The following is a 27,143-nucleotide window of genomic DNA, read 5'->3' as shown; positions in this document are numbered from 1 at the left end:
TACACTTATTTGTGTATATATAAATATATGTGTATATGTATGTGTGTGAGTGTGTGTATGCATATATATATAAATATGTGTGTGTGTGTGTTCTTAAAGGTATTAATACATAACTGGAGCCCATATCTATGTGGACCCCATCTGCTGATAGAAGGGAGCCAACTCAGTTGTATACATGGCGAAGGGTGAAAGCTGGCACCCACCTCGTATACAATTGTGTGTGTATTAATTGTATACGCATGGCAATTGCGAAGGGTAAAAGTTGGCAGGCACCTCGTGTACAATTGTGCATGTATTAATCGTATATGCATGGCAATTGCGAAGGGTGAAAGTTGGCAATCACCTCCTATACACCTGTGCATGTATTAATTGTATACGCATGGCAATTGCAAAGGGTGAAAGGTGGCAACCACCTCGTATACAATTGTGCATGTATTAATTGTATATGCATGGCAATTGCAAAGGGACACAATTATTAATTGCTCAATAAATGAAACAAGACAGAGAGAGAGAATAAATCTGGAGGCAATTATTAAAAAAACATGTAAGCCAAAGCAATGAAGTTGCTATTTAATGTGTTGGCCGGATATACTTTCAGTTAGTTAAAAAAACATTCCTTGCATTAATCTAGGTGGTTTCTTCATATGTGCACCCGACGTGTGTAGTGTTTGCAGAAGACATGGAAGCCACCTTCACCCTTTACACAACGAAACAAAAACTGGCCTTTAGGGGTAAGATCACCGATAAAAGGTTGAAGGCCGTATTCAAGTTCGAGGATGACAGATTTCTTCGGTACTTGAAATTGTTTCTGGGTGATTGTTTCATGAACACAGATCACCGGTACCGGACGAATGCAAACATCGTGGCCATGTTGATGGCTTGGGCTCGGCAGATTGGGAAAAGTTCAGAGAAAGTTAAATGCTTGTTGAAATAAATTGTGGACGATGAATGGATGATCAATCTCGATGAACTTGTCCTAACGGTTGTTCCAGGGCTTGGGTTTGAAGTGCCTAAGCGAGAACCGAGTCGTGGGGTTCCTACTTTTTTCCCCTTCCTTTGATGGGAAGTGGGGACGGACCGCAAGGCAAGGTCTATCGAAACCACACTCGGATGGACGATGCTGGAGATGTGGCTCATTGAGAGGAAGAAGGCAGATGAAAGAACGTCGGGTGGTGCAGGTGAGGTAGGAGGTGAGGGAACATTGGGAGGTGCAGGTGAGGCAGGAGGCGAGGGAACGTCGGGAGGTGCAAGTGAGGCGGTAATGTCGGGAGGTGCAGGTGAGGCAGGAGGTGAGGGAATGTCGAGAGGTGCAAGTGAAGTGGCAGGAGAGGGAACGTTGGGAGATGCAGCTGAGGCGGGAAATGACATTGGTTATTGGTACGACGTACCAGGGGTTCCTAAGGAGTCCGACGATGATGAAGACTACGTCCCCTCGCCCAAGCAAAAGAAGCGAATGCGGGACTAAATGAATATGTGTATGTGTGACAAATTTTTGGTAAGCATCATATTTCTCAATGTTTTTAATTTAAAAGTAACAAAATACATAAATTTTAGTGGGAATGGTTTCTAGGAATGCTTGTCAATGGTTTTTGGGAATGCTTGGGAATGCTTTGAAATGTTTCGGATTAAACGTTACAGTTTATACAGTTCGTAAATGAGAAAATGTGAAATAATAGTGTGATGTAGAAAAATATGTATGGTAACAAGAACAATACCCGTGTGCTTTTGTTGAATCCGATCGACTGGTGTGTGTGTTTGCCACTCCGTGTTTTTGCTTTATGTTTATCTCTTGCAGTGTATTTCTTTCAAATCCGACTCTTGCAATGAGATGAGAATTTTTGTTTTATACATGGATTGCGTGGTTTCCCCCTTTTTAATGTGTTGTTTCGAATTTGAAATTTGAATTTGCATTGTTTGTCCATTGAATCTGCAAAAGTAATTCATTTAAGCCTGATTTGATTGTTTTTGGTCGGAATTTGGTGGCCTTACACGGTTTTTGTCATCGTTGTAGGTGGGAGTTGCCCTGAAGAAACGTGAAGGAGACAGGACGAGTTGTACACAGGCGACAGTGTTGGGAACTGTGCAAGGGGAAGGAGGTGTCGCGGCGCCGACGTGGACCCAAACCAACCAAAATGTGTTGTGTGAAGGGTCGCGGTTGGGTCTACGCGTGTCGTGTTGGCAATATTAATGTTTATGTTATGCTTGTTTTATTGGCGGTTGAGGCCGCATAACAAAAACTTGGTCATCTTTAAAAATTTTACAGTTACTCTTTAATTTTGTTAGAGGGGCCCACTCTTTGGCATGGTTGCACGTGAAAGTGTCCACGTTGAAATATGTTTATTTCGTAAATGCATGTTTTAATATTTCCAAATGTTCTGCAATGTTTTATGTTTTTTTTCGTAATGGATACATGTATGGCCTTAAAGATGTTATGTTTAATGTGAATATTTATGAGATTTTTTTCATTATGTTTTTGGTGTACGGTTGAGCAAATTTAGCCGAGTAGGGCGATCATGTGTGAGACCCACTTTTATACCCCGACTGAACAACTGTCTCACGTCATTTCCATGAGTTGATGCTTTGAGCTGAGGGTGGGAGACAGGTACCATGGAGGCGAATTTTACACTGGTCACAATGAGACAGCAACAATGCTTCCGTGGCAAAATTACAGAGAAGAGGCTTCACAGTGTTTTTAAAATTGACGAACCTCTTTTCTGGCAGATTATAGAATTGATTTTGGGTGAAGAATTTTTGAAGTCGGAACATCGCAATCGCTCCAACATTGACATTGCTTCTGCCTTTATGGCCTGGGGACTGGAATTGGAATCCAAGGAGGAAGTGTTGAGAGCAATGGAGAAGTGTGTGAAGCTGGAGTGGCGTGGCGGAATTATTGTAATTCTGGCAATTGCGTAAACTAGTGTGGGTTTGTGGGCTCATCATGGAGATTGGAGTCAATTTGGCTATGTGAAGACACCAGTGCAACCGTTTCTCATTTGGAGCGTGTTTGGCAACCAAGACAAGCACCGAGCTGAAGCCCAAATGGGTTGCGAATCAAATGGATTTCTTGAATGCTCGGGAGCTGGTACGGAAGACTCTGCGACTAGAACAGGACAATGTGCGTGGAAAAAAGAAAAAGGATGACCCGGAGGACCAAGAGCTTAGCGGCTCGATGGGGAAAATGCGGAAGACCTAGCTGGTGTGGCCATTTTAGATTGTTCTTTGGTTTTTTTGTGTTTCGAAGTCTGAATGTCATAGTTTAGGGTTCATTGAGGAACCCTTTGAAATCTGAAAATGGGGGTTTTATGTTTATATGTATGTAAACTTCGAGGCTTAGTAGGTCCATGGGCACTGCACGTTTTGGAGCCTGCCCTTGTTGTGTTCTCTGCTCTTGGGTAGTCTGTGCTGTGGTAATGGTGGACTTAATTAGCCGAGGTTGTAGGGTTTGCCTCGACTCTTCTGTTAAATTTCATACTTGAAATGTACCTTTTTCTGCTAATTAATATAATACCAAATATTACTGAAAGAAAAAAAAAAATCTCTCTAATTGATCACATACTTTTAAGTTTTATTGTAACCATTACCCAAAATTTTCTACAATTGACAACCTATTCTGGGCAAGCCTGATGACTGTGAGCTGTCTACATCTCCTGCTGGATCTATAACTCTTACTTCTTAGCAATTTATCTGCTTCTTTTGTGTTTCGGTTTGTTCGTTTAAGACTTTAACTTGCATAATCTTTGGAGTGCGACTCCATTAATTTTTTGAACAGAATAATATACTCTTTAAACAACTAATATATAATACATTTAAAAAAGAGAGAGATTTGCTCTACGACATTCCCAATCTTGGGGATGTTCAGATGTGCACGTTCACTTGTCCCCAAGATTTACACATAAGATTCGTATCATACACTATCTACAATCTAATTGTTACCAAACTTATATTAGCAAAATAGCCAAATGTGTTGTTTCTACAGTTCCTGCCTCTTAGGAAACTAAACAACTGTCTCGCCATTTTTGGTGTGAATCTACTTCAAGGAAAGATGTCAAATACGTTTCTTTCATATTTCAGATAATTATTCAAGTTTTAAATCATGGATGTAAAAACCAATAAAAATAAAAGTCCATGCAAAATAATGTAGCACATCCATGTACTCACGACAGCCTTCTGGTATGAATCTACCTCAAGTAAGGATGCCAAACATATATCTTTTATATCTCAGATATATATTCAAGTTTTTTAAATCATGGACTAGTAAAAATCAATAAAAGGAAAACACTATGCAAAAGGAATCAGTCCCGTTTCAACAAGGAAAAGATTAAAACTGGTATACTTAATACACAGAAATGAAACTGAACGCATACAGAGTTAGACGTGCATATAATTTTCATGCAATTTAATTGTTTGAAATTTTGAATTGAAAATATGCAAATAAAATGCACTCTTTTTTCACTGTATTTATTGAAGATTTGCTGAGGTAGTTTTAAATGGTTATCATTAAAGTATATGCCATCTTTCAGCGTGCAATACATATACAAAAGAGCATTCGGCAATTCTTATTGCATGGCTTTCCAAGCCGATTTGGTAGGTATTAACCAAACAAATATGCATACGTTACGTCAGATATGCTAGTATTAAAAGCAAATTGACAATCTTATCCAGACTTCTTTCCTCCGACTTCTGTTAAATAACATTTCCCACCATGCTCTTCTCACCTATGCCAACAGGAAACAAATATCTCCGGTCAATTCTAATTGTTGTCCTTAAATCCCTAAAGACATCAAATCAAAAAGAAATCATTCAAATCAAACGGTTAAATTTACATAAATTCTAGACAATTTGGAACTAATAGATTACCATATACCCTTGAGACCACAGCACTTAAACTCACAAATATAAAATTGAGAACACAAAAGTAACAAGAACTGCTCAAGATAACAGATTCCAACTCTAAATATATCATTGTACATGTACGCACTATATATTTATGTATATGCGTCCATATCATTGGAGAATAGTTACTCCACCTGAATAATATGATGCCAAAACTAGGACCGTACAGAAGCATTTTGAGCATATGATGCATCTATCAATTGTTTAGAATAAAATTCCATTGGGACTAAGTTCATGGTATCTCTATTTATCCTCAATAAAGCTTCTTGGTCCTAACCCATAGAGAGTCTCTTGCCATAACGCAGTTCAGTAGTGGCATATGGAAAAGGGCTGAGGATTAAATGCACCAAAGGATAAAAAATAGAGCATTCAGGAGATCTCAAAAAAAATATGAACTAAATGGGGCTGTACATGTTGTAAGATGTGCAGCAGGCCAGGGGTGTTAGTTGTAGATATGGAATCCACTGTGTAGCAATGGAGAGTTAGGGAGTTTCCTAAGGACAAGAAGGCAGCTATGGGAACTAATCCAAAACTTTAGTTTTCCAACAGCCAAAATGACATCAGACCCTTACCTACAGCCCTGAGATGAGCTGAGGAACATGGCTCTGTTGCCAAGGGTTTTGCTGAAAGTCTGCTATGTGTCGCAAGTGATGCATTTTACAGAATCGCATAGTAGTAGGGACTTTAAATACATCAACAGGATTCTACTGGGATAAAAATCTGACTTTGTTAGAATTGTAACAACTGGATTTCTTGGTTGAATAGAAATGACCAACAGTCTAATACTGTGGATTCTGAAATTTATAGCTGGAAATAGCCCTTACCAGAAGTAGGCAACAATGTTCAAGTTGCCACAAGCTGCATTGACAAGCAGGCAGCACTGTCAGCGCCAAAAAGAGACCATTCAAATAAACATCTATCATTAAATTTTGCGATTGTAATTACTCATTATTGTCAAATCCTATATTTAATAGAAGCATGTGCAAGAGGTTATGCAACGTGGTAATCTATATTTAGCAGAAGCATGCGCATGAGCTTGCTTGCACATGAAATAGTGTGCATGTAAATAATTATAGATGAGCTATTAGCCTATTATTGTTATAATGGGAGGTACTTATGTCTATAAAAACAACCCTCCCCAGTACATGTGAGAGATAGTCGGGGAGAGTCGAAAGCAAGAAGTGGGTTTCAGCTGGCATTGGGCAAGGACGGCTAAGAGTATGTAATCTATTATTTGTGATGGTATGAAAGCTTATTATTGTGTCAATCGTGTGCTTGTGTATTGTTCAACTGTATTGTGCATATGCTTAATCTACAAGGTTGCACAGTGAATCTCCATAGCAAGAATCATGCATTGGGTTTTCCAATCCAAGTACACTTAGGTGAGATTGCCCTTTGGGGTGGTTGTCACTGGCAGACTCATGCAGATGGCTTCAATGTTTAACAATGGAGAATCTAATGTAAGAAATGTATTCAAGTTATAAAAACTGCAATGTAGAATGATGCAACATATTGTTGCCTGGGTATTAAATTAACTACGCATTGGCTATTATAACACTCCAAAATAATTCTTTTGATAATTAAAAAAAATTTCACAATCGAATCCAGAAGCATCAAAAGAATTATAGCATGGATTGTGGAAATCTGATAGCATTACTCCAAAATAATGTTCACCTTTAAGGGTCAGCTGAATAGCAATACCTTAATAAAGCAGAAAGTCGGCGTCATTTAGCAACCATGGGTTCAAATCCATATGGAAGACACAAATATGTGGGAACAGCAGAATAAAACCATAAAAGATACAACCTATGCCACTATTGAAAGAGAAGGCATCTTTAGTGAGAACCAGGTAGGTGTAGTGGAGATACTGACAATCCTTGAGGCAATTCACATATTTGGAAAGTAATATAGTAGTTAAACGAAACAATTTTACTGTGCTATTGTCAGACAACTTAAGTTTTCAGAAAATATATTCTGAAAAAAATTGCCTTCAAAGCAGCAGTGCTTACCAAAATCTGCCAATATATTGAAAATCCCAACAGCTAAGATCTAGGCATGATATAAAATCTGAACCATGCTACATTCCTGACAGAAAATCTGTTTTTATAGCTGGAAATTTTTGCATACAAAATCTGAAAATTTTAAGACGTAAATAAAAAATTAATTCTGAAACCTGAAATTTGCTCCTAATGAAACATCTACTCCTATATCTGGCTACCAATTTAGAGGTGGAAACCTGAATGGAAAAGTAGTAACTGTGATATAGCTCGAATCCAGAGTCCTGAAATCTGAAAACTGTAATATAATTTTGAATCTGATTTACAGATATCCACCAAGTCAAAATTGTAGATCCGAGAGTAAAAATTTTGGTCTGTTGTCTTAAAATTAGAGGCAAACAATCTACAGGTAATCTAACACAATTTGAGGCAAACAGTACAAATAAATTCAAGAAAATCCCTCAAAACAAAAGCTTTTTTAATTAATGTTAAGTTTTTCAAACAGTACATAACAAAAACAAACCTTCCTAAAGAGATATGGCTGCAAACTCTTAGACCAATATGCACAATGTATGTGGCCAACAATAAGGCCATCTATACACTGTTGGTGTGTTTTTTATGCACAATCAAACACAATAAAATACCAAGGTATCTTATCCTCTCTTGAACAAAATCTCTCAAATACTATGCTCGCAATCAAATGAGACAACTCCAAGGTTCCTACTGTCGGGTCTCGACATATGAATAAGCTCAATGGTTGATGTGATTGTTAGTAATCCAAGGGGACTAACGTTGAATAATTGAATACTTGAATTGCTAGAACTTAGATTCTAACTACTAGTTTGAAATTTTTTAAAAAGAGCAAAAGAAATGGGTTTGAGGAGACTACACTACTCCTAAGAATGCAAGAGACGATGAATAATCTTTGGTGAAACCCCACTAAGCCTTGCTTTGACATGCAAAGCAACAACTCCGCAAAGCTTAGTGCGATCTTCGAAAGAAATCAGATCATAGACACCATTAATTGAATGCATATCAATGATTGAATAACAAATGAACTTAAGTTCATTCAAGTATTCCAGTTGACCACACAAGGCGAATTTGCAATCAACAAACTACTAGTGGTATGGATTAGGAGTTTCACCATGAATCATGCACAACGCTCTATCATTCAACTAATCAACATGAAAGCAAATGAGAAGTAGAAACCATGTAGCTTGTTGAAATAACACATTTCACCATATCTTCAATGAAAAGAGTACTTCCAGTTACAAGTCTTAGCAACAATTTCTTCTTCTCTTCTTATTCTACTGTAGCTACTATCTGCTATTAAACTATTCTTGGACTACTAACTATTAACTGTTAGCCTCCTATTCGCTATCAACCTATATTCACTATTAACCTCTATTAACCCTTACAAATGAGAAGTTTGAGCCTTGTATAGAGAGTTCATTACAATTCAAAGGCTCGGATCAACTTGAGATCAATGGTCGAGATTACAAGATGAAAACCCCAATTAGGGTTTGTTGCAACACTCTTAGCCAATGAAATAATTACAACATTTGGACACGTGTCTTCTCTTGAATATTTGACCAATAGATAGTGGGGGTAGGTACATTGGAGTTTGTGTCCCCATGGATGAGCTTGGTTCATTGAATCCGGACATGCTAATGTAGAATCCTCCGATTGGTGGAATGATGACTAGGATGACACCTGCATTTGAACTTGTAGACTTGATAGATCAACACAAAGTGTTTGAACAATATCTCTTGATACTCAACATCATTCGCTTGCTCAATGTGGTGATGATGGGAAGCATCATCATGATTAAGTCAATCCTCCATCTTTGCTTGCTTATCTTGCCTTGAGATAGTTGTATGATCTCTCCTTTACACTTCAAGGTTCTGACCTCTCCATGTCATCACGATGCAATGAGAGTTCTTGAATACCTCAAAATCCTTCCTGTGAAGTCACCTTCCTTGATACCCTTGTACTTGTCGATGAAATCTCTCCTTTTGAAGACATCTTCCTTGTATCCTGGACCTTGACCTTAATGTAAAAAATTTTCTCCTTGGAGTATTGTGCTAATCTTCCTACAATCTGCCCCCTTTGATCTCCTCCTTTACTACCTGCAAAACAAACAAATAGGTATCAAACACACATAACATATACCTAATTTCATCCATCTATTATTCCTTATGTGTTCTGATTTTGTCTGATTTGGACGATTTTAACCCTGAAGTGATGCACCTGATCCAAAGATATGTCTGACGGTGCTTAGGAATTTCGCTGATGTTGGAGGTAGATGAATGAATTTGCTTTGCACCTGATCAAATTTTCTTTATTTCTGATCAAATTCGCTCCCTTGCTGATTGGTTTCGCTGCTTTGCTAATTATAATCGCTGCTTTGCTCTTAAATTCGCTGGTTGGAGAAGGAAATCGCTTTGAATTTGTGATTGATTGACTAATTTTGACTTGACCTTTATAGGCCTTTGAAGGAAACGATGTGTCTTTTGGGTTATAGGCCAACTTCTAAAGGCTTGAATAAAATTAATATCATTTCCCTAAGTGGCCGACTTGATTGGCATTCAACATATTTTCCTTTTGAATTCAAACTTTGGTGCCAAAAATACCCCTTCAATTGCTGCTGGGCGTGGATAGGAAGTTCGCTCCCTTCCATTGGCAAAGGAAGTGCATTGAATTCGCCATCCAACTTGCTCTTAGCAACTTTTTCATCAATTTGTCCCTTTTCATCAATTCATGCCTTAAGGTTTTGTTCTCCATGCATGTAAATTCATCAAATTATCTTCAAAGAATGCCTTGGAAGCCATGTCACTCCTTTCCATTGGCAAAGGAAACAAGTTCACTCCAATGAGGGAGCAATGGAAGTTTTCATATACTTAACCAAATTTTCAGGTTGCTGGTTGAAGATCAAATTCATTGCTTGACCAAGGTTCCATATTGCAATTCAAGGCATCTTGGACCTCCTAGATGGCAAGGGGAGTAAGTTCGCTCCTTTGAAGGAGCAATGGAAGTGGGTTCACTCCAGCAAGAGAGCAAAGGAAATTTTCATACACTTGACCAAATTTTGCCCTTGCAACCTGCCTCTCAATGAAGTGCAATCAGACCTCTTGGACGATGAAGAAAACTTTGTATAGTCGGTGAAACTTCATCCAAGGGATGCATCTATCAAACTTCCTCTCTTGTCATGCTCAAATTGACCTTACTTGACACCTCATATCACATCACCTCATTTCACATCTCACAGGAAGGGCAAAGGAAGGCAGTCAATGCCAAGGAAGGGCAAAGGAAGTGACTGTTAATGCCATGAAAGAGCAAAGGAAGTCACTGTCAGTGCCTTAGTCATTCATTTCATTCCTAGACCTGCAAGCAAAAGATGAGTCATCCATTCCAAAAGCCTTGATAACTGGCTGTCTTCACTCCATCCTAAGGAGACAATCTTGACTTGATTAACTTTTGACTCACTGACTTCTTCAACACAAAGGTTAATAGCAAAAGGCTCTACCACTATCCTAGAAAGCAGAAAAAGTGGGAGTCCCCATTTGCAATTGTGCGATGTGTGAAAACGTCACAACATACACAACTAGAACAATCTACTCTAAGGATTAAAGGCCTTTATATAGTTAATTTTCACCTATTTCTCTTTTGCCTTTTTACACTTGAGATCATAAATTTTTTGTCAACTTCTTTATTTCCCCCCTACTTAGTTTTACCATTTCCATAAGTGAATAACTGAAACTACTAAGTCCTCTTATGTCTTTATATAAAGTTTCTGACATATGTTGATGATTTAGACTTGTCTTTTATAACAAAACTGACACCACATAGGACCATCAAGCATGGAAAGTCTTGCAGACATTGAACAAATCAGCATGCTAATTTCCAAAATTGGAAAGCTAGCTCCTTATCTATTCTAGCTTAAGCCTAATTCACAAAGGGAAAAGGAGAGAGGTACACATTTCTTTTTGTTGTTGGTTTTCTTTCCAGATTTATACAACAATCTAGAGATAATCACTAGGTACTGTTGATGTGTTTTTCATGCACATGTGAACACAAAATAAAATACCCAAAAGTATCTCATCCTCTCTTGAACAAAGTTACTCAAATGCTAAAGATTACCTTAAGGATCACTTGAGACAACTCCAAGGTTCTTGTATGGCGGGTCATGACGTGTGGATAAGCTTGTTGGTTTGATGTGATTATGCTGGAATCCCAAAGGGACTTACGCTAAATTATTGAATGCTTGACTCACTAGAACTTGTTCATCTGATGTTGCAATCTTTATGATGCTTTTTATCCTAAACTAGCTTGAATTGAAAAAAGGACAAAAGGAGAAGGGTTGAGGAAGCCTATTCTTAATCCTAGGAATACTAGAGAATGGATGAATGATTCAATGGAATCCTACTGGACGAGGTCTCACCATCAAACTGAACAATTTTGACACAAGCTCAGTGCAATCTCTTAATGGGTAATGTTATCACAAAAGCTTGCACCCTTGCTGAGCTATCAACTCAACAACCTTGTGAAACTTGGAAACAACCCCGAAGTGTGGGACCTTGCGCAAAGGGGTTGAATCTCCGGAGAAGGCCGACTTCCTTCTTATTCCAGGTGCAGGTGTTGAACCAACTCAACACTTCAAAACTTACTGCTAAGCCTATCCTAATAACTTGCAGAGGCAAAAGGAAGAGGGAATTGCTTGAAATAAAAGGAGGTGATGCACCAAGAAGAGATTGTTCCTCTCCCTACCCAAATGACACAAGTAATTAACTGAAACACCCTGAAGATGCACAACTTTCAGTTATATGAGTAACCCCAATGCATAGATGAAGGTTAGAATCCATTGAATGCCAAAAGGGGAGAAGGATTCCCACAAGTCACACTCAGGAAACCAGTTAACACAGCATATATGAAGAGAGAGCCACAACATGCACCTATGATGAAGGTCAGAAAGCATACACAACATAAATAGGTTGAAAGAAGGCAAGAATAGTGTTCTTCAATTAATCATAAGGCCAAACGCCAGTCTTACTGTTGCAGAAATGCAAAAATTACAAGTCTTCAAGAGAAGAGAAGAGCATAAGAAAGCTCAAGGCAGCAGGGAGAGAACCCCTTACAATGAGGCTTAACAGCCTTATATAGAAAAATGGGTTACAATGGTGATCATGACCCCTGCATATCAGTCTGGAGGTGCAGGGAAGTGCATGCACTTGACTTGTACATGCAAGCAACCTAGCCATACCCACAAAGAGCAATCCTGAGAAGGTGGATTGACTGACCTTCCAAAGTCAGGCATGACATAAGTCACCCAGCATGGCCCCGTACCTCCCTTGATGGAAATCCTGCCAAAAACATTAAATGCACCCCTATGGCTCCACAAAAAAAATGCGTAAGTCACCAAAACTGTCAAAGCATTTAAAGCTTTGAGTGTCGATCATGCCATTCGGAAGTGTTGCAAGTCGGAAGTAGTTTGGAAAACCTTGGAGACCGGGGTCTCCGTAGTTGGGGAACTTCGGAGACTGGGGTCTCCGTAGTTGGACAAGGAACTTTGGAACCTAGGGGTTCCGGAGTTCCGGGGTTGAAGACTAAGAAACTTCGGAACCTGGGGGTTCCGAAGTTCCAGGGTAGAAGACTTAGGAACTTGGGGAACTTTGGAGACCGGGGTCTCCGTAGTTGGGGAACTTCGGAGACCGGGGTCTCCGTAGTTGGACAAGGAACTTCGAAACCTGGGGGTTCCGGAGTTCCGAGGTTGAAGACTAAGGAACTTCGGAACCTGGGGGTTCCGGAGTTCCAAGGTAGAAGACTTAGGAACTTGGGGAACTTCGGAGACCGAGGTCTCTGTAGTTGGGGAACTTTGGAGACCGAGGTCTCCGTAGTTGGAGAACTTCGAAGACCGAGGTCTCCGTAGTTGGACAAGGAACTTCGGAACCTGGGTGTTCCGGAGTTCCGGGGTTGAAGACTAAGGAACTTCGAAACCTAGGGTTCCGAAGTTCCGGGGTAGAAGACTTAGGAACTTGGGGAACTTCAGAGACCAGGGTCTCCGTAGTTGGACAAGGAACTTCGGAACCTAGGGGTTTCGGAGTTCCGGGGTTGAAGACAGAAGAAAAGCTAAGGGAAGGAAGGGAAATTTGGAAACTTGGAGTTCTAGAGCAGGAAAGAAAGAAGCCAAGGCAAAAAAACTCGGAACCTTGGCATTCTGAAGTTTCGGGCTAGAGGAAGAGAGGGCCAAGGAACTTCCGACAAGACAACACTTCAAACCATGATTTCACTGCTTTTCTTCTTGATCAACTGGGCAGCGCTGGTCCATGGAACATATCTCTGATCGGTTCTCACTGATGGATCGAGAGTGTCATAAAATGGCAACATTTTTAGCGATTTTTGCGGGATGCTTGCCTGCTAAGCATGAAGTCCAGAAGCCTTAAGCATCCATTGGGCACTGAGTCATGGAAGACCCAAACATGTGTGCCATCACTTGGAGGAAAACTGAAAACTAGAGCATACACCCTCTTAAGGAGAATGTGGCATGTGCATAAGCACTTATATAAATAAAACAACCTCTAGTCTAATATTTACATAGTCATCAACACCCTCTTTAGAAGCAAGGCTTGAGATGAATCCCATTCACTGGAATTGGAAGAACTTCGCCATCAAGCTTGGAGAGATGAAATGCATTGGCCTCCTTGCAACTAGTGATGACATATGGACCACTCCAGATAGCATCAAATTTGGAGTGTCGCCCAGCTTTGGCTCTATCTGCATCCCACTTGAGAACTAGGTCTCCCTCTTTGAAGACCCTATTAGTAGCCTTTTTGTCAAAAACCTTCTTAACCTGCTCTTGATGAGTCTTAAGTGTATGCATAGCTTGACTTCTAACCTCCTCCAGCTCCATCAGCTCAGCTAGTCTTACTGTCATGGCATCATTCTCTATTAATTCCAGCTGATGTGCTAGCTCAAGAGAGGGTAACTCTAGGGAAGTTGGGAGTCTTGCTTCTTTCCCATGTACTAGCATGAAAGGGGAGTTGCCAATCGCCCTCTTGGGTGTGATCTTGTCAGCCCATAAGGCTGTCCTCAACTTAGTGTGCCATGCCCTCTGATTGTCTTCAATTGTCCTTTTAATTATCCTGATGAGGTTCTTGTTGGAAGATTCAGCCAAGCCGTTACCCTGAGGGTAATAGTTGGATGATGACACCATGCTTAACTGCCCAAGAACTGATTTGGGTTCCAACAAATACCCTGGCATTGTCCAATATGATGGTGGAGGGGATACCGAATCTTGTCACAATTCCCTCAAGGAATTCTAATACTGAGGCCTCAGTAGCATCCCTCAATGCAACTGCCTCTTTCCACCTAGTGAAGTAATCTGTTGCAGCCAAGATCCACTTATGGCCAACACTAGAAGGTGGGTTTATCATGCCAATGAAGTCTAAACCCCATTGGGCGAATGGTTGATCTGCTTGGATGGGATGAAGGGGTAGAGCAGCTAGTCTTTGCTTTCCAAAGAAGAGAGCACATTTCTTGCAATTCTTCACCCATCTATGTGAGTCACTGAATAAAAATGGCCAATAATAGCCAGCCCTCATTATTTTGATAGTCGTAGTCCTTGCAGAGAAGTGGCCCCCTGAAGAGCCATCATGAAATTCCTCTAACAATCTACTAACTTGGTTTTGCTCGATGCATCTTAGTAAGACTCCATTGGAGTCTTTTCGAAAAAGAGTGCCATTCACTAAGACATAGGGAATGGACTGCAACCTGAAATGTCTTCTTTTGGTCCAGTCCAGACCTTGGGGGTATCTACCTTCCATTAAGAAGGTGGTCATGTCACTTACCCAACTGAATTGAGTGTTGTTGTCGGTTGGTTGATCCTCTTGTAACACAAGGGCGACCTCTGAAGTAGTCTCAGAAGATGAGACAAGTTGTTCACATAGGCCCCTTCCTCTTACAAGCTTGGTGATCTTGATGTTGATGTCATACTCCATGACCTTGGTTATCCACCCAACCCTCTTCTCACCGATATCCTTGTTTAGAAGGAAATCCTTGACACTTGCATGAGGAACTAAGAGTTGGATCCTGTTGTTGGACAACATGTGCCTGAACTTTTTTAATGCCCTTACAACAGTGAGGACTTGCTTCTCAACATAGCTATATTTAAGTTCATAGTCCTTTAGCCCCTCACTAAAGAAAGCAATAGGTTGCTCCAACTTGTCATCGTTCAGCTATGTTAGGACAGCTGAAATGTTGGATTCTCCTCCAAAGGTATAGAGGATAAAATCCCTTTCATAATTAGGATTGACGAGGGTAGGGGCCTAAGCAATCGCTTGTTTGATCTCTTCGAAACCGGCCCTTCCTTCCTTGGTCCAACTGAAAACCAAGTTTTTCTTCAACATGGAAGTGAGGGGTTTTACCATGGTGGCAAGGTTGGGAATGAATCTCCTCACAAAGTCGATCCTACCAAGGAAACTTTGCAATCCTTTCTTGTGATTGGGGAGTGGAAGAGAAAGAATAGCCTCCACTCGCTCTGGGTCAATGGTCAAACCCTCCTTGGATATGATGTGTCCTAGCAATCTTCCTTGATCAGTAGCAAATACACACTTGCTAGGGTTCAAGGACACACCATACTCCCTGCATTTCATGAACACTTGATCAAGATGACCAAGATGATCAGCTGCATGCTTCGAATAAACAGTTATGTCATCAAGGTAAACAAGCACAAACCTTGCTAATACACCCTTGAAGGCCATGTCCATTGCTCTTTGGAACGTGGCACTTGCATTGGTTAGCCCAAAGGGCATTTTACAATAAGCATAGGTGCCCCACTTAGTAGTAAATGCAGTTTTGTATTGGTTTGATTCCTGGACCAAGATCTGATTGTAGCCTGAATACCCATCCAAGAATGAAAATCTTTCTAAGCCACTGACCTTTTCGAGAATCTGCTCCATAGAGAGAAGGGGATAGCGATCTTTAAGGGAGGCTCTATTGAAATCCCTAAAGTCTACACATAGTCTGATCTCCCCATTCTTCTTCCTTACAGGGACAAGGTTGGCCACCCAGGAGGAGTGCTTGATAGGGAAGATGATATTGGCTTCTATGAGCTTGGTCAACTCCTCCCTCATTAGTGGCTCAATTTTGGGGTTTATTGGCCTTTGTTTCTGTCTAACTGGCTTTGCATCCGAGTTTAGCTCTATGGTATGTTGGGCTAAGCTAGGGTCAAAACCCTTCAAGTCCTCATAGGTCCAAGCGACTATGTCATCATATTGTTGGCAAAGCTCAACAAAGGCCTCTTGCTCGGTTGAGGAACACACCTTGCCCAAGTTCAAGGACCTACCTTCAGCAACAACAACTGGCTTGTAATCACCCCTCTTTGCAGCCAAGTTCATTTTTTTCTTCAACTGATCATCCGAGTTGAAAATGCCCTCCAAGGTAACTAGACCTTTAGGCAACTTGTTAGAGTTGAGTTGCATAATTTGATCTCCATACCGGTCTTGCAGCTTGGATTGATTTTTAGCAAAAAATTCTGCTAAATTTTGCAAGAAGTTGACGATCTGTTGATCGCTTTCGAACACTTGCCAATTCGCTTGGTTGTCTGGGACAGCAAGCCTCACAACAAGTCTGATGTGTTGCTCTTTCTCTCGTGCAACATGCGTTGGTATGTCGAACTGAGCACCAACTGCTACAAGCCTATCAGCATGCTTGTTCTGACCCCTAGGAATGCTCTGGATATTGAAGGCCTCGAATCCTTCAATCAAGTCCCAAACCCTGTGTTTGTATGATTTGAGTAGGTTGTTTTTTGCTACACTTTGGGCTCAGATGTGATTAACAACCAACTCACTATCTTTCTGCTTTGTGCAAGTTGGAGACCTTGGATCAAGGCTTCATACTCAGCAACATTGTTAGTGCAACCAAATTGAAGCCTAAAACAAAAGAAATATTTCTCCTGCTCAAGAGAAACAAGCATTACCCCGGCGCCTGCACCATTCTTGTTTCTTGAACCATCAAAAAACATGCTCCATAACCCCTTTGAATCTCCTTGCGTCTTGATGAGGTTAGGGATAGGAGTATCCTCTTCATGGATACAATAGGTGCCAAGCCCAGTTTCTTCAGTCTCAGCTAATGGATCAAACTGAAAAACATTGGCCCATTCGTCCAGCAAGCAATTAGGAACCTCTTGCAAGAAAGTAGCAGGCTCATGGACAGCACACTCCTCCCCCTCTTCATGCAAAGTGTAATTCATGTTTATAGGACTAGGGGTGTAGGCCTCAATGTGGTTTTGGGCAATGGGCTCTGCCCTTATGGTGACCTTGGTACCATACCTTGTTCGAAATAACATGTGGGACCAATCAGAAGACAAGTACCCACCTATCTTGGCGGTGAAGTCTCGAGACAGGCAGATGGCAAAGAAGGCAGGGAGGTTGATGATTGATACGTCTTGCAAGACAGTGCAACCAGGGCATGCATGCAAGGTTAACTTCAGATTTTTTACCACCCCTACTGTTTTAATAGAAGTGCCATCTAACTAGACCACCCCTTTGGTCACGGGTTCATACTCTATGCCAAGAAGATCAGCTACCTTCTTAGGCATGACTGAGCTACTAGCTCCTGAATCTATCATGCAGTTGTGAACCAAGTTGTCTCCTATGATTAAGGAGAGATAGAAAGGGGGAGGCTTGCTGATCTTGCTTGAATCTTCTTCCTCCTTGGGCTGCACCAAGCTGGTGGAGGCTGCCTTTTCGCTGATTGCTGCCTCACTACCTGACTAATTGACATCCTTTAATGCCTCTTTAAGCAAATCCCTTTGGGATGGGATTGAAAGGGCCTCCCACATAGTGACGTTGAGGTTGGCCTTCTTCATCTGATCAACTATGTTGAAAGGGATACTAGTTGGTTTTAGAGGCCCCTTTGAGGCTACAAGGTCTACTTTTGCTCTTTGGACGACTTGGACCTCTTCGTGCCTCTTGTTCCCTTGCATGGTACTTTGTCTTGTATCATGGATGGTTACATTGGGTGTTGGAGCTTGGACTAATGTTGAAGGTGAAGTAGCCTCCATGGCTCTCTTCTTTCACCTTGCATACTGTAGCATGGACTCACCATTTGTTTGGTTCAAACCACAAAATTCCGCCTCCTGCCAATTGACAAAGGTAGAATCCCCTTGTAAGTGAGCCTAGGGACCAACACTAGGCTGATTAGGGTCATATTGCTGGCCAGAAGTGGTCGGCTCATCTTGCACCACTAAGGTTTGGGCAAACCCTCCATTTTGGCATACACCTTGGTTGTGTGGTTGATTACATGGTTGACACCAATCTTGCTCTTGGGCAAGGTTATTTTGCATTGGAACTATCGCCTTTGAGTTGCTTGCGTTTGTGGGGTTCACACTATTCAAAGGCCTGGCATTGCTCCATTGGTTTTGCCCTTGGAAGGCTGGCCTATTTTGCTGATAATTCTGACCTTGTGCTTGGTAAGGTCTGCTATACTGAGTTTGTTGCATTCTTAGTGTTACCAACTCATTTCCAAAATTTTGTAATAGAGCCTTGACCTCATGGAGCTCATTCGAGGATGTAGATGGCGTGGATGGTTGACTTGCAGGTGCCATGGGAATAGGAGCCAAGGTTGGTTGTTGAGTAAGAGCTTCTGGGAAGAGAGGCATTGGAGGCCTTGGAGCTATCTTCCCAGCTTGGATCAAACAATTTTCTGCTCTTATGGCTATGTCATATGCACCTGGTAGAGAGGCTCCACCTATCAATTGTACCATGACAGCTATATCGCTGTTGAGAGCTCTAAGATAATACAAAAAGGCATGATTTGGGGATGGCTTCACTAGAGCAGGAATCCTATTCCATGTCTTATGGAATCCGAAGTTGAAGTCTCCCATGGACTCGTGGGGTGCCCCCTTGATCATAGTTAACTGCTCCACAAGTGATAGGTGATCACTTTTGTCTTCAAAATGGTTGCACAATTTCTCCCCCAATTCGTCCCAATTGTGGATGGAGCTAGACGGCAACCCTCTATACCACTGCAAGGCTTTGCCTTTCAAAGATGTGGCCAAGAGTCTGACAGCAACATCATCTTGAGTGACGTTATGGACGGAGCAGATGTTTGCAATGTCTTGAATGTGCTCAATGGGTGTAGTAGCTGTTTCACCAATGAAGTATGGTATACTCTTCAACGCAACCACTGGTATGTCATTCCATTGAGTCAAAACAAGGGGACTCCCCCATTTGAAGGTAACAAAGACTTGATTTCTCGCCATGTGAAACAATGGTCTATTGATATGAGTGGTGGGAGCCCTTGATAGAAAAGGTCTTGTAAATGGAGGAGTAGAACGAGACCTGGGAGATGGAGTGTTTACAACCTCGTCACCCCTGACTGGTGATAATGAAGGTCTACCTCTCCTCCTTCTAGAGCCTGCAGATGGAAGCTCTATGAATTGGAAACTGCCCCCAGAAGATGCCCTTGTATGAACTCTGGGCATGAAATCTGCAACCGCCCTCGAGAGCTCGGAAGTTCCGAAGTGTGACCACTTCGGCACCTCGGGAGCTCGGATATCCGGGGTGAGGAAGTTCGGAAGTTCGGAACTTGGGGGTTCTGGGATTCCGGACCTGAGCACTTCGAAACTTGGGGGTTCCGGGGTTCCGGAGTAAGCAGAGTTACGATGACTTGGGAACCTAGGGGTTCCGGGGTCCCAGAGTTATGAACTTTGTGTGAGCACGAACTGGTCCTTGAGCAGAGTCGCCAAGTGCTTGAGAGATGACTGCCTCAAAAGGCCAAGACACTAAGAATAGCACTAAATCCTTAACATGTGAATTGAACAAGTCCCACCGGACGTGCCAAAAACTGTTATCACAAAAGCGTGCACCCTTGCTGAGCTATCAACTCAACAACCTTATGAAACATGGAAACAACCCCGAAGTGTGGGACCTTGCGCAAGAGGGTTGAATCTCCGGAGAAGGCCGACTTCCTTCTCATTCCAGGTGCAAGTGTTGAACCAACTCAACACTTCAAATCTTACTACTAAGCCTATCCTAACAACTTGCAGGGGCAAAAGGAAGAGGGAATTGCTTGAAATAAAAGGAGGTGATGCACCAAGAAGAGATTGTTCCTCTCCCTACCCAAATGACACAAGTAATTAACTGAAACACCCTGAAGATGCACAACTTTCAGTTATATGAGTAACCCCAATGCATAGATGAAGGTTAGAATCCACTGAATGCCAAGAGGGGAGAAGGATTCCCACAAGTCACACTCAAGAAACCAGTTAACACAGCATATATGAAGAGAAAGAGCCACAACATGCACCGATGAAGGTAAGAAAGCATAAACAACATAAATAGGTTGAAAGAAGGCAAGAATAGTGTTCTTCAATTAATCATTTAAGGCCAAACGCCAATCTTACAGTTGTAGAAATGCAAAAATTACAAGTTTTCAAGAGAAGAGAAGAGCATAAGAAAGCTCAAGGCAGCAGGGAGAGAACCCCTTACAATGAGGCTTAACAGCCTTATATAGAAAAATGGGTTACAATGGTGAACATGACCCCTGCATGTCAGTCTGGAGGTGCAGGGAAGTGCATGCACTTGACTTGTACATGCAAGCAACCTAGCCATACCCACAAAGAGCAATCCTGAGAAGGTGGATTGACTGACCTTCCAAAGTCAGGCATGACATAAGTCACCCAGCATGGCCCCGTACCTCCCTTGATGGAAATCCTGCCAAAAACATTAAATGCACCCCTGTGGCTCCACAAAAAAAATGCATAAGTCACCAAAACTGTCGGAGCATTTAAAGCTTTGAGTGTCGATCACGCCATCCAAAAGTGTTGCAAGTCGGAAGTAGTTTGGAAAACCTTGGAGACCGGGGTCTCCATAGTTGGGGAACTTCGAAGACCGGGGTCTCCGTAGTTGGACAAGGAACTTCGGAACCTGGGGGTTCCGGAGTTACGGGGTTGAAGACTAAGGAACTTTGGAACTTGGGGGTTCCGGAGTTCCGGGGTAGAAGACTTAGGAACTAGGGGAACTTCGGAGACCGGGGTCTCCGTAGTTGGACAAGGAACTTCGGAACTTGGGGGTTCCGGAATTCCGGGGTTGAAGACTAAGGAACTTCGGAACCTGAGGGTTCCGGAGTTCCGGGGTAGAAGACTTAGGAACTTGGGGAACTTCGGAGACCGGGGTTTCCGTAGTTGGGGAACTTCGGAGACCGGGGTCTCCGTAGTTGGACAAGGAACTTCGAAACCTGGGGGTTCCGGAGTTCCGGGGTTGAAGACTAAGGAACTTCGGAACTTGGGGGTTTCGGAGTTCCGGGGTAGAAGACTTAGGAACTTGGGGAACTTCAAAGACTGGGGTCTCCGTAGTTGGACAAGGAACTTTGGAACCTGGGGGTTCCAGAGTTCCGAGGTTGAAGACAGAAGAAAAGCTAAGGGAAGGAAGGGAACTTCGGAAACTTGGAGTTCCGGAGTTCCGGAGCAGGAAAGAAAGAAGCTAAGGCAAAAAAACTCGGAACCTCAGCGTCCCGAAGTTCCGGGCTAGAGGAAGAGAGGGCCAAGGAACTTCCGACAAGACAACACTTCAAACCATGATTTCACTGCTTTTCTCCTTGATCAACTAGGCAGCACTGGTCCATGGAACATATCTCTAATCGGTTCTCACTGATGGACCGAGGTGTCATAAAATGGCAATAGGTAATTCAAAGATATTCAAATCATTATCATCAAACATTGATCACCATTCAAGCTAATGCATAAACAATGGTTGTATAACAATTCGAAGTTAAGCTCATATCATTTCAGTTGACCACACAAGGCAACACTTACAATCATCAAGAGGCTAGTGGTATGGACTAAATGGATCCACGCAAATGCATTCAACAATATCCTCCACTCAATCTAATCAACGTGAAAGTAAATTGAAAAGTAAAGACCATGCAAGTTGTTGAAGTAACCAATCAAATTCACCATAACTTCAATGAAATCAATTGTTCTTTACAACAAGGTTTTGACAACAATCTTTGCCTTTCCTAATCTACCTTCTATTCTAATTGCTATTCACTATTCTATTACTATTCTCTATTAATCTATTAACCTTTTCAAAATGAAGAGCTTGAGCCTTTTATAATGCTCTTAATACAATTCAATGGCTTAGATCAATTTGAGATCGACGACTGAGATTTTACAATGAAACCCTAATTAGGGTTTGTTACAACAAACTCAATTCTGGCCAATGAAATAATTACAACATTTTGACACATGTCATCTCTAGAATATTTGACCAATGGATAACAGGGGTAGGTGCCTCGAAGTTTGCGCCTTCATATGATGAGCTTGGTTCATTGAATCCGGACGTGCTGATGTGGAACTTCTCTGATTGGTAGAGTAGTGACTGGGATGACACCTAAACTTGGATTTGTAGACTTGATTCATCATCATGAAGGGATGTTGAGAGATATCTCTTGACAGTTAACATTTCAAGTTCGCTCAAAGTAGTGGTGATGGGAAGCATTGATGTAGCTGAGTCATTCCTCCATCCTTGCCTGCTTGCCTTTGCGTGATTGTATGATTTCTCCTTTGCACTCCTTTGATCTCTTCATGTCCCCATGGTGCGGTGAGAGTTGAGATTCCTCTTGGGCATTTTCGTGCTTGTAAATGAAGTTTTCTCCTTTGCATGGTGGTGTAGATCTTCTTACAATCTTCCTCCTTTTGCTTTGCAATCACCATCCTTGATGTTTCTTTTTTGTATTTGCTGATGAAGTTTTCCTCTTGAAGACATCTTCTTGACCTTGACATTGAAATTTCCTCCTTACGACACTTGTTTTGATCCTTCTCCAACGTGATATATACCTTCTATATAACTTCCTAATTTGATATAATTTCTGATTTTATGTGGTTTGCAAGTTTGATAAGAGGAGGTCGCTCCTAAGGGTGGGCAATGGAAGTTCTCTCAAACCTAGTCCAATTCTGCCCTTCATCACTTCAGGTTTGAATACTTTGTTATTCATGCAAGTGGAGGCATCAAATTAACTTGGAAGAGGGCTCTACAAGCAATTTCGCTCCTAACCCTAGGCACATGAAGTAAATTTCGCTCCAACTACGGAGCACTTGAAGTTGGTTTTGCTCCCAAGAAGGAGCACTTGAAGTTTTTTTCCAAAACGAAGTCTCGCTCACTAATGACGATTCAGATGCACTAAATCACACTCATTCAAGGCTTTAGGGGGGAATTCACTCCAAAGGTGATGCACTTGAAGTTCGCTCCAACAGTGATGCACTTGAAGTGGATTGAAACTTGACACTTAGTGTTTTCTTGCTTGCTCTCCTTCATTCCATTCATTCAAGTTTTTCAAACTAGGCTCAAGATGTGTTCTAAGATCAATTTCTCTCTCAATCAAGAGCATTTGAAGTGAATTTCGCTCTAAAAGAGGAGCACATGAAGTAGAATGAAAATGCACTTTTGAGTTGAATCTTATCACTTTACATCTTAATTTATGCTCCTATATACCAAAAGACCTCAAAACTCACCTTGATTGTGACTTCACCATTAACCTTAGGCAATAGAAGTGAAACTCGCTCTGAGAGAGGGGCACTTGAAGTGAATTTCTCTCCAGAAGAGGAGCACTTGAAGTAACCCTTACTAATAATCCGTCTTCCCTCCTTGGTTGAATTCATGATAGGCTTCACTTCTCTTGTGATCAAAATGTTGTTGAAGGCTTATAAACTCATTCATTTCCCTTAATTGTTGCTCAAGAAGTCCACATTGCTCCCAATTATGAGCAAGAGAAACAGATTTCACTCCAACTAGGAAGCACTTGAAATTTTTATATACTTAGATAAATTTTTACTCCTGAAAGTCACCTCTCACTGGGATGCATATAAGTCACTCGGATGACGAAGGAGATACTGGAATTGCTGACTATGCTTGATATAAAGAGTCCCTCCATTCATTCACCACTTCATTTCACCCCTCATAACAAGGGCTATCCTCTTGACTCCTGGCCTCTTAACCAATTATACCTCTCCAATGCAAAGGCTAATAGCTAAGGACTCTAACACTATCTTAGAAACCAGAAAAGAGTGGGGGTCCCCATTTGCAATGGAGCGATGTGTGAATACCTTGCAACAGGTACCAGCAAGGAGGGTTTATTAATATCTGATGGGAACTTAGAATTGTGGGCTAAAGCACTCAAGGCAGTAGATTTTAAACTATTTGTATATTCGGATTTAGATTATGCACTCGATCTTGGAGATGAGAAATCTAACTCACATTTCCAAACGTATTTAGAATCAGTAGTCATCACTTGGAAGTCAAAGTAGTCTGTGCCAGCTCTTTCTTCAGCAGAAGCAAAATATATAGCAGCTTCAGAGGCAACCAGAGAAGTATTGTGGCTCAAAAGGAGTCTTCAGGATTTGCATGAAAAACAGGGTTCATCAACACCACTGATGATCGACAACACTTTTGCAATCAAAATGGTTAAAATCCAATACTTCACGACTGAACCACACCATTCAACACCAAATTCCATTGGATTCTGCATCATGTAAAAGATAGCAATCTCAAATAGATATTTTGTCCAATTGCAGAGCGACCAGCTAATCTCCTGACAAAAATGCTTGGAAAAAGAAATTTGAAAAATTCGGAGGCATGCTTAGCCTCACTTCCCTTATAGATTAAGAGAGATGGAGGGAGTAAAGATGTAAATATCATGTACATAATCCCAGGTTATAGTAATATTTGTTTTCTTGTAAGATTTTGAACAGTCATCGTAAAGATGAATTGAAAAGTCATCCTTGAGATTAACTGAAAGGTCATACACTCTGATCTAGAAAAATCACACAATCTTGCATAAAGAAAATTTTCATTCTTATGAAAAAAAAAATCTTGCCATGCTTTAAACAAGGAAGCACTCTCCTATTTTAGACAGACACTTGAAGATAGAATTCCAACAAAAAGCTTCTATCCTTGTGTTACCCTCCTAAAGCAATTTTTGGCTTCCATGGATTATTTACATGTAAAACAATTTTCAGCATTTGCATAACTTTATTTACTTTATTCTATTTTCCTCCAGTAGACACATGCTTGTTCCTTTACTATTTTCCTAAAATAATCTTATGCTTTATTGATCTCCTTTGGCTTCAGAACATTGAATTGGAAAAGTGAAAGGTCTTACTTTCTCACGAGCATGGCTTTTGGATCTAGAAATGACATCAATTTGGATAAGCTTGGCTTGCTCTCCAGTTAAATTGATCCAAAAGGATCTAAAAAATATATGTAACAGAAAACAAGATTCAGATGTGAAGCAAGTGTTTGACAGCAATGGAGAAGTGTATCAAACACAAGACTGTACTGCAAGGGTGTTAAGAGTCTAGACCGTACCATGGGTGCACAAGCATCTAGAGCCATACCATGGGTAAACAAAGTCTACAATCCATACAAACATTCAGACTCAAAAGCTGAACCATACATGCATTGTTTCTTTGTTCAGTGACTATAACTCATCACTCATGGCCCAGGAAAACTCAACTGTGCATTGGATTAAAAACATCTAGTATTTTGAGGATTGTGAATTATTGTATGTTCTTGTTTATTGCTGGAGAAATAACAAACGCAGAAGGCAAAATTGCCAACTTGTATATCTCTTTGCCATTGATAAAGTAGGGATAATCAAGGCACGTCGCCACTACCAAAGGGACTAGTTTTTCCTCTACATTGGGAATTTTCTAAGATTATCCGTGTTTTGAGTTTTATTGATTTTTATTTTATTTTAGCAAAATATTCCTTTCTCTAAAAGACCTACACTTTCATTTGCAAGCAAGTAGAAAGTAGTTGAAATTTGGTGAAGTTCTAAATCTATAGAGATCACTTTTGACATCAAAGCAATTTGATTTTTTTGGTGGATTTGAGGAAGTCTTTTGCATGATAGTAACAAAAGCTCAAAGTGCATCCATTGAGGATTTGAATGTATTGAGTGTACAGGTGACAGCACTAGAAGGCCACATAAGAGGCATCATGGAGAATCAGCAATTCTTGAGACAAAAACAAGAGCACGAGTAGGAAGCAAGGTGATATAGAAGAAAAAAAAAAATTAATCGGTGGATTGGTTAAAACTGTGGCAAAAAAATTGGTATTACTGAAGATGATATGAAAGGAAAAGATTTTCTAAATGAACCTCATATAGAAGCAAAGATTATTCAGTCAGTTAAAGGTTGAAACAAAAGTAGAAATTAAGCCTTTTTAAATGAACAAATTAATGTGGATATATTAAATACATGGATCAATTTTGCATTCCTAAAAATGATTATGCTCTTGTATGGTGGGTAGGATATGTTGCAAATTGTAACAAAAAGGAAAAGCCGATAGTTGGTAAATGGGAAGAATTCATAGAGTTGATAAGGACTTTCTATCACACACATAGGGCATAAGGTTTATCAAAAAATATAATGGGTGTATTATTGTAGAGGACGGGATTTGTTACCCTCAAGGTGATGGACCTCAAGGAACAAACCTACCTTCGCTTTACCTCATTTAACTAGCGCTAAGGGTGAGCCAGGGGATGAAAATGCAAAACTAAGTACAAAATAAGATAAATGGCTAACAAACTAAGTTTCCAAATGGCTTTGTTAAGCCTCTGTCCCGATCATGAGAGCGCGGAACTGGGACACCAACGCGGCGCGCTATCGTCCTGTACGGACGAGATACAAAAGTCATATGAAAAGTGACAGGCGCAACTATATTACTAAACAAACAGGGAAAATGAAAAAACTAAGTTAATAACGCAAAATGTGAAATACTAGAATGAAAAGGGAGGAAGGAATGAGGGAAGCTCACAGCGGGTCCACGATTGAAGCGTCCCGCAAGATGACTACCTTCCCACGATTACAAAATCTGCACAAAAGCAAGAAGGAAAATGTTGGGGGTTGTGTTTTGGAGTTTGCCTTAGTCAAACCCCCGTTTCGGTGTTTCGACCTCCACGGACAACCCGGATGATAGCAACAATGAAATGAAATGATAAAGTGAAAGAAATACGATAATAGATTGAGATGAAAGATTACGAATATGCAAACAAATCAAGTAAAGTAAGTGAACTCCCCTTCCAAGACCTATGAAGACAACATTGTGAGTTGTTCAAGAGACTGCAACAATGGTGGTCTCGTGAAAACCTATGAATATTGCCCAAGAAGATTACCAAAAGCTTCAACCTGCAAAAAAATGATCAAGAACCCTCCAAAATGCCTTCAAATGGGAGAGATATAGGCCCTGGAAGGAA

General features: G+C 41.0%; 1 protein-coding gene across 2 annotated transcripts in view; it reads right to left on the bottom strand.

The window, feature by feature from the left end:
* Positions 1-4,417: 4,417 nt before the first annotated feature.
* The window catches only part of LOC131033665 (acyl-CoA-binding domain-containing protein 4), a 40,537-nt gene continuing 17,811 nt past the window's right edge, over positions 4,418-27,143 (bottom strand). Inside the window, exon 3 of one of the 2 annotated variants that reach the window (XM_057964932.2) lies at positions 4,418-4,715. In XM_057964932.2, the coding sequence (XP_057820915.1) occupies positions 4,712-4,715 (4 nt within the window). In that variant the 3' untranslated portion in view covers positions 4,418-4,711. Of the gene's footprint in view, positions 4,716-5,657; positions 5,752-27,143 lie in introns of those variants that run through there. The other variant, XM_057964931.2, reaches the window with a different exon arrangement.

This window comes from Cryptomeria japonica, chromosome 5 (genome assembly GCF_030272615.1).
Source record: "Cryptomeria japonica chromosome 5, Sugi_1.0, whole genome shotgun sequence".
Classification (NCBI taxonomy): domain Eukaryota; kingdom Viridiplantae; phylum Streptophyta; class Pinopsida; order Cupressales; family Cupressaceae; genus Cryptomeria; species Cryptomeria japonica.
The sequence above is the reverse complement of the archived record's forward strand: the minus strand, read 5'-3'. Positions and strand labels throughout refer to the sequence as shown.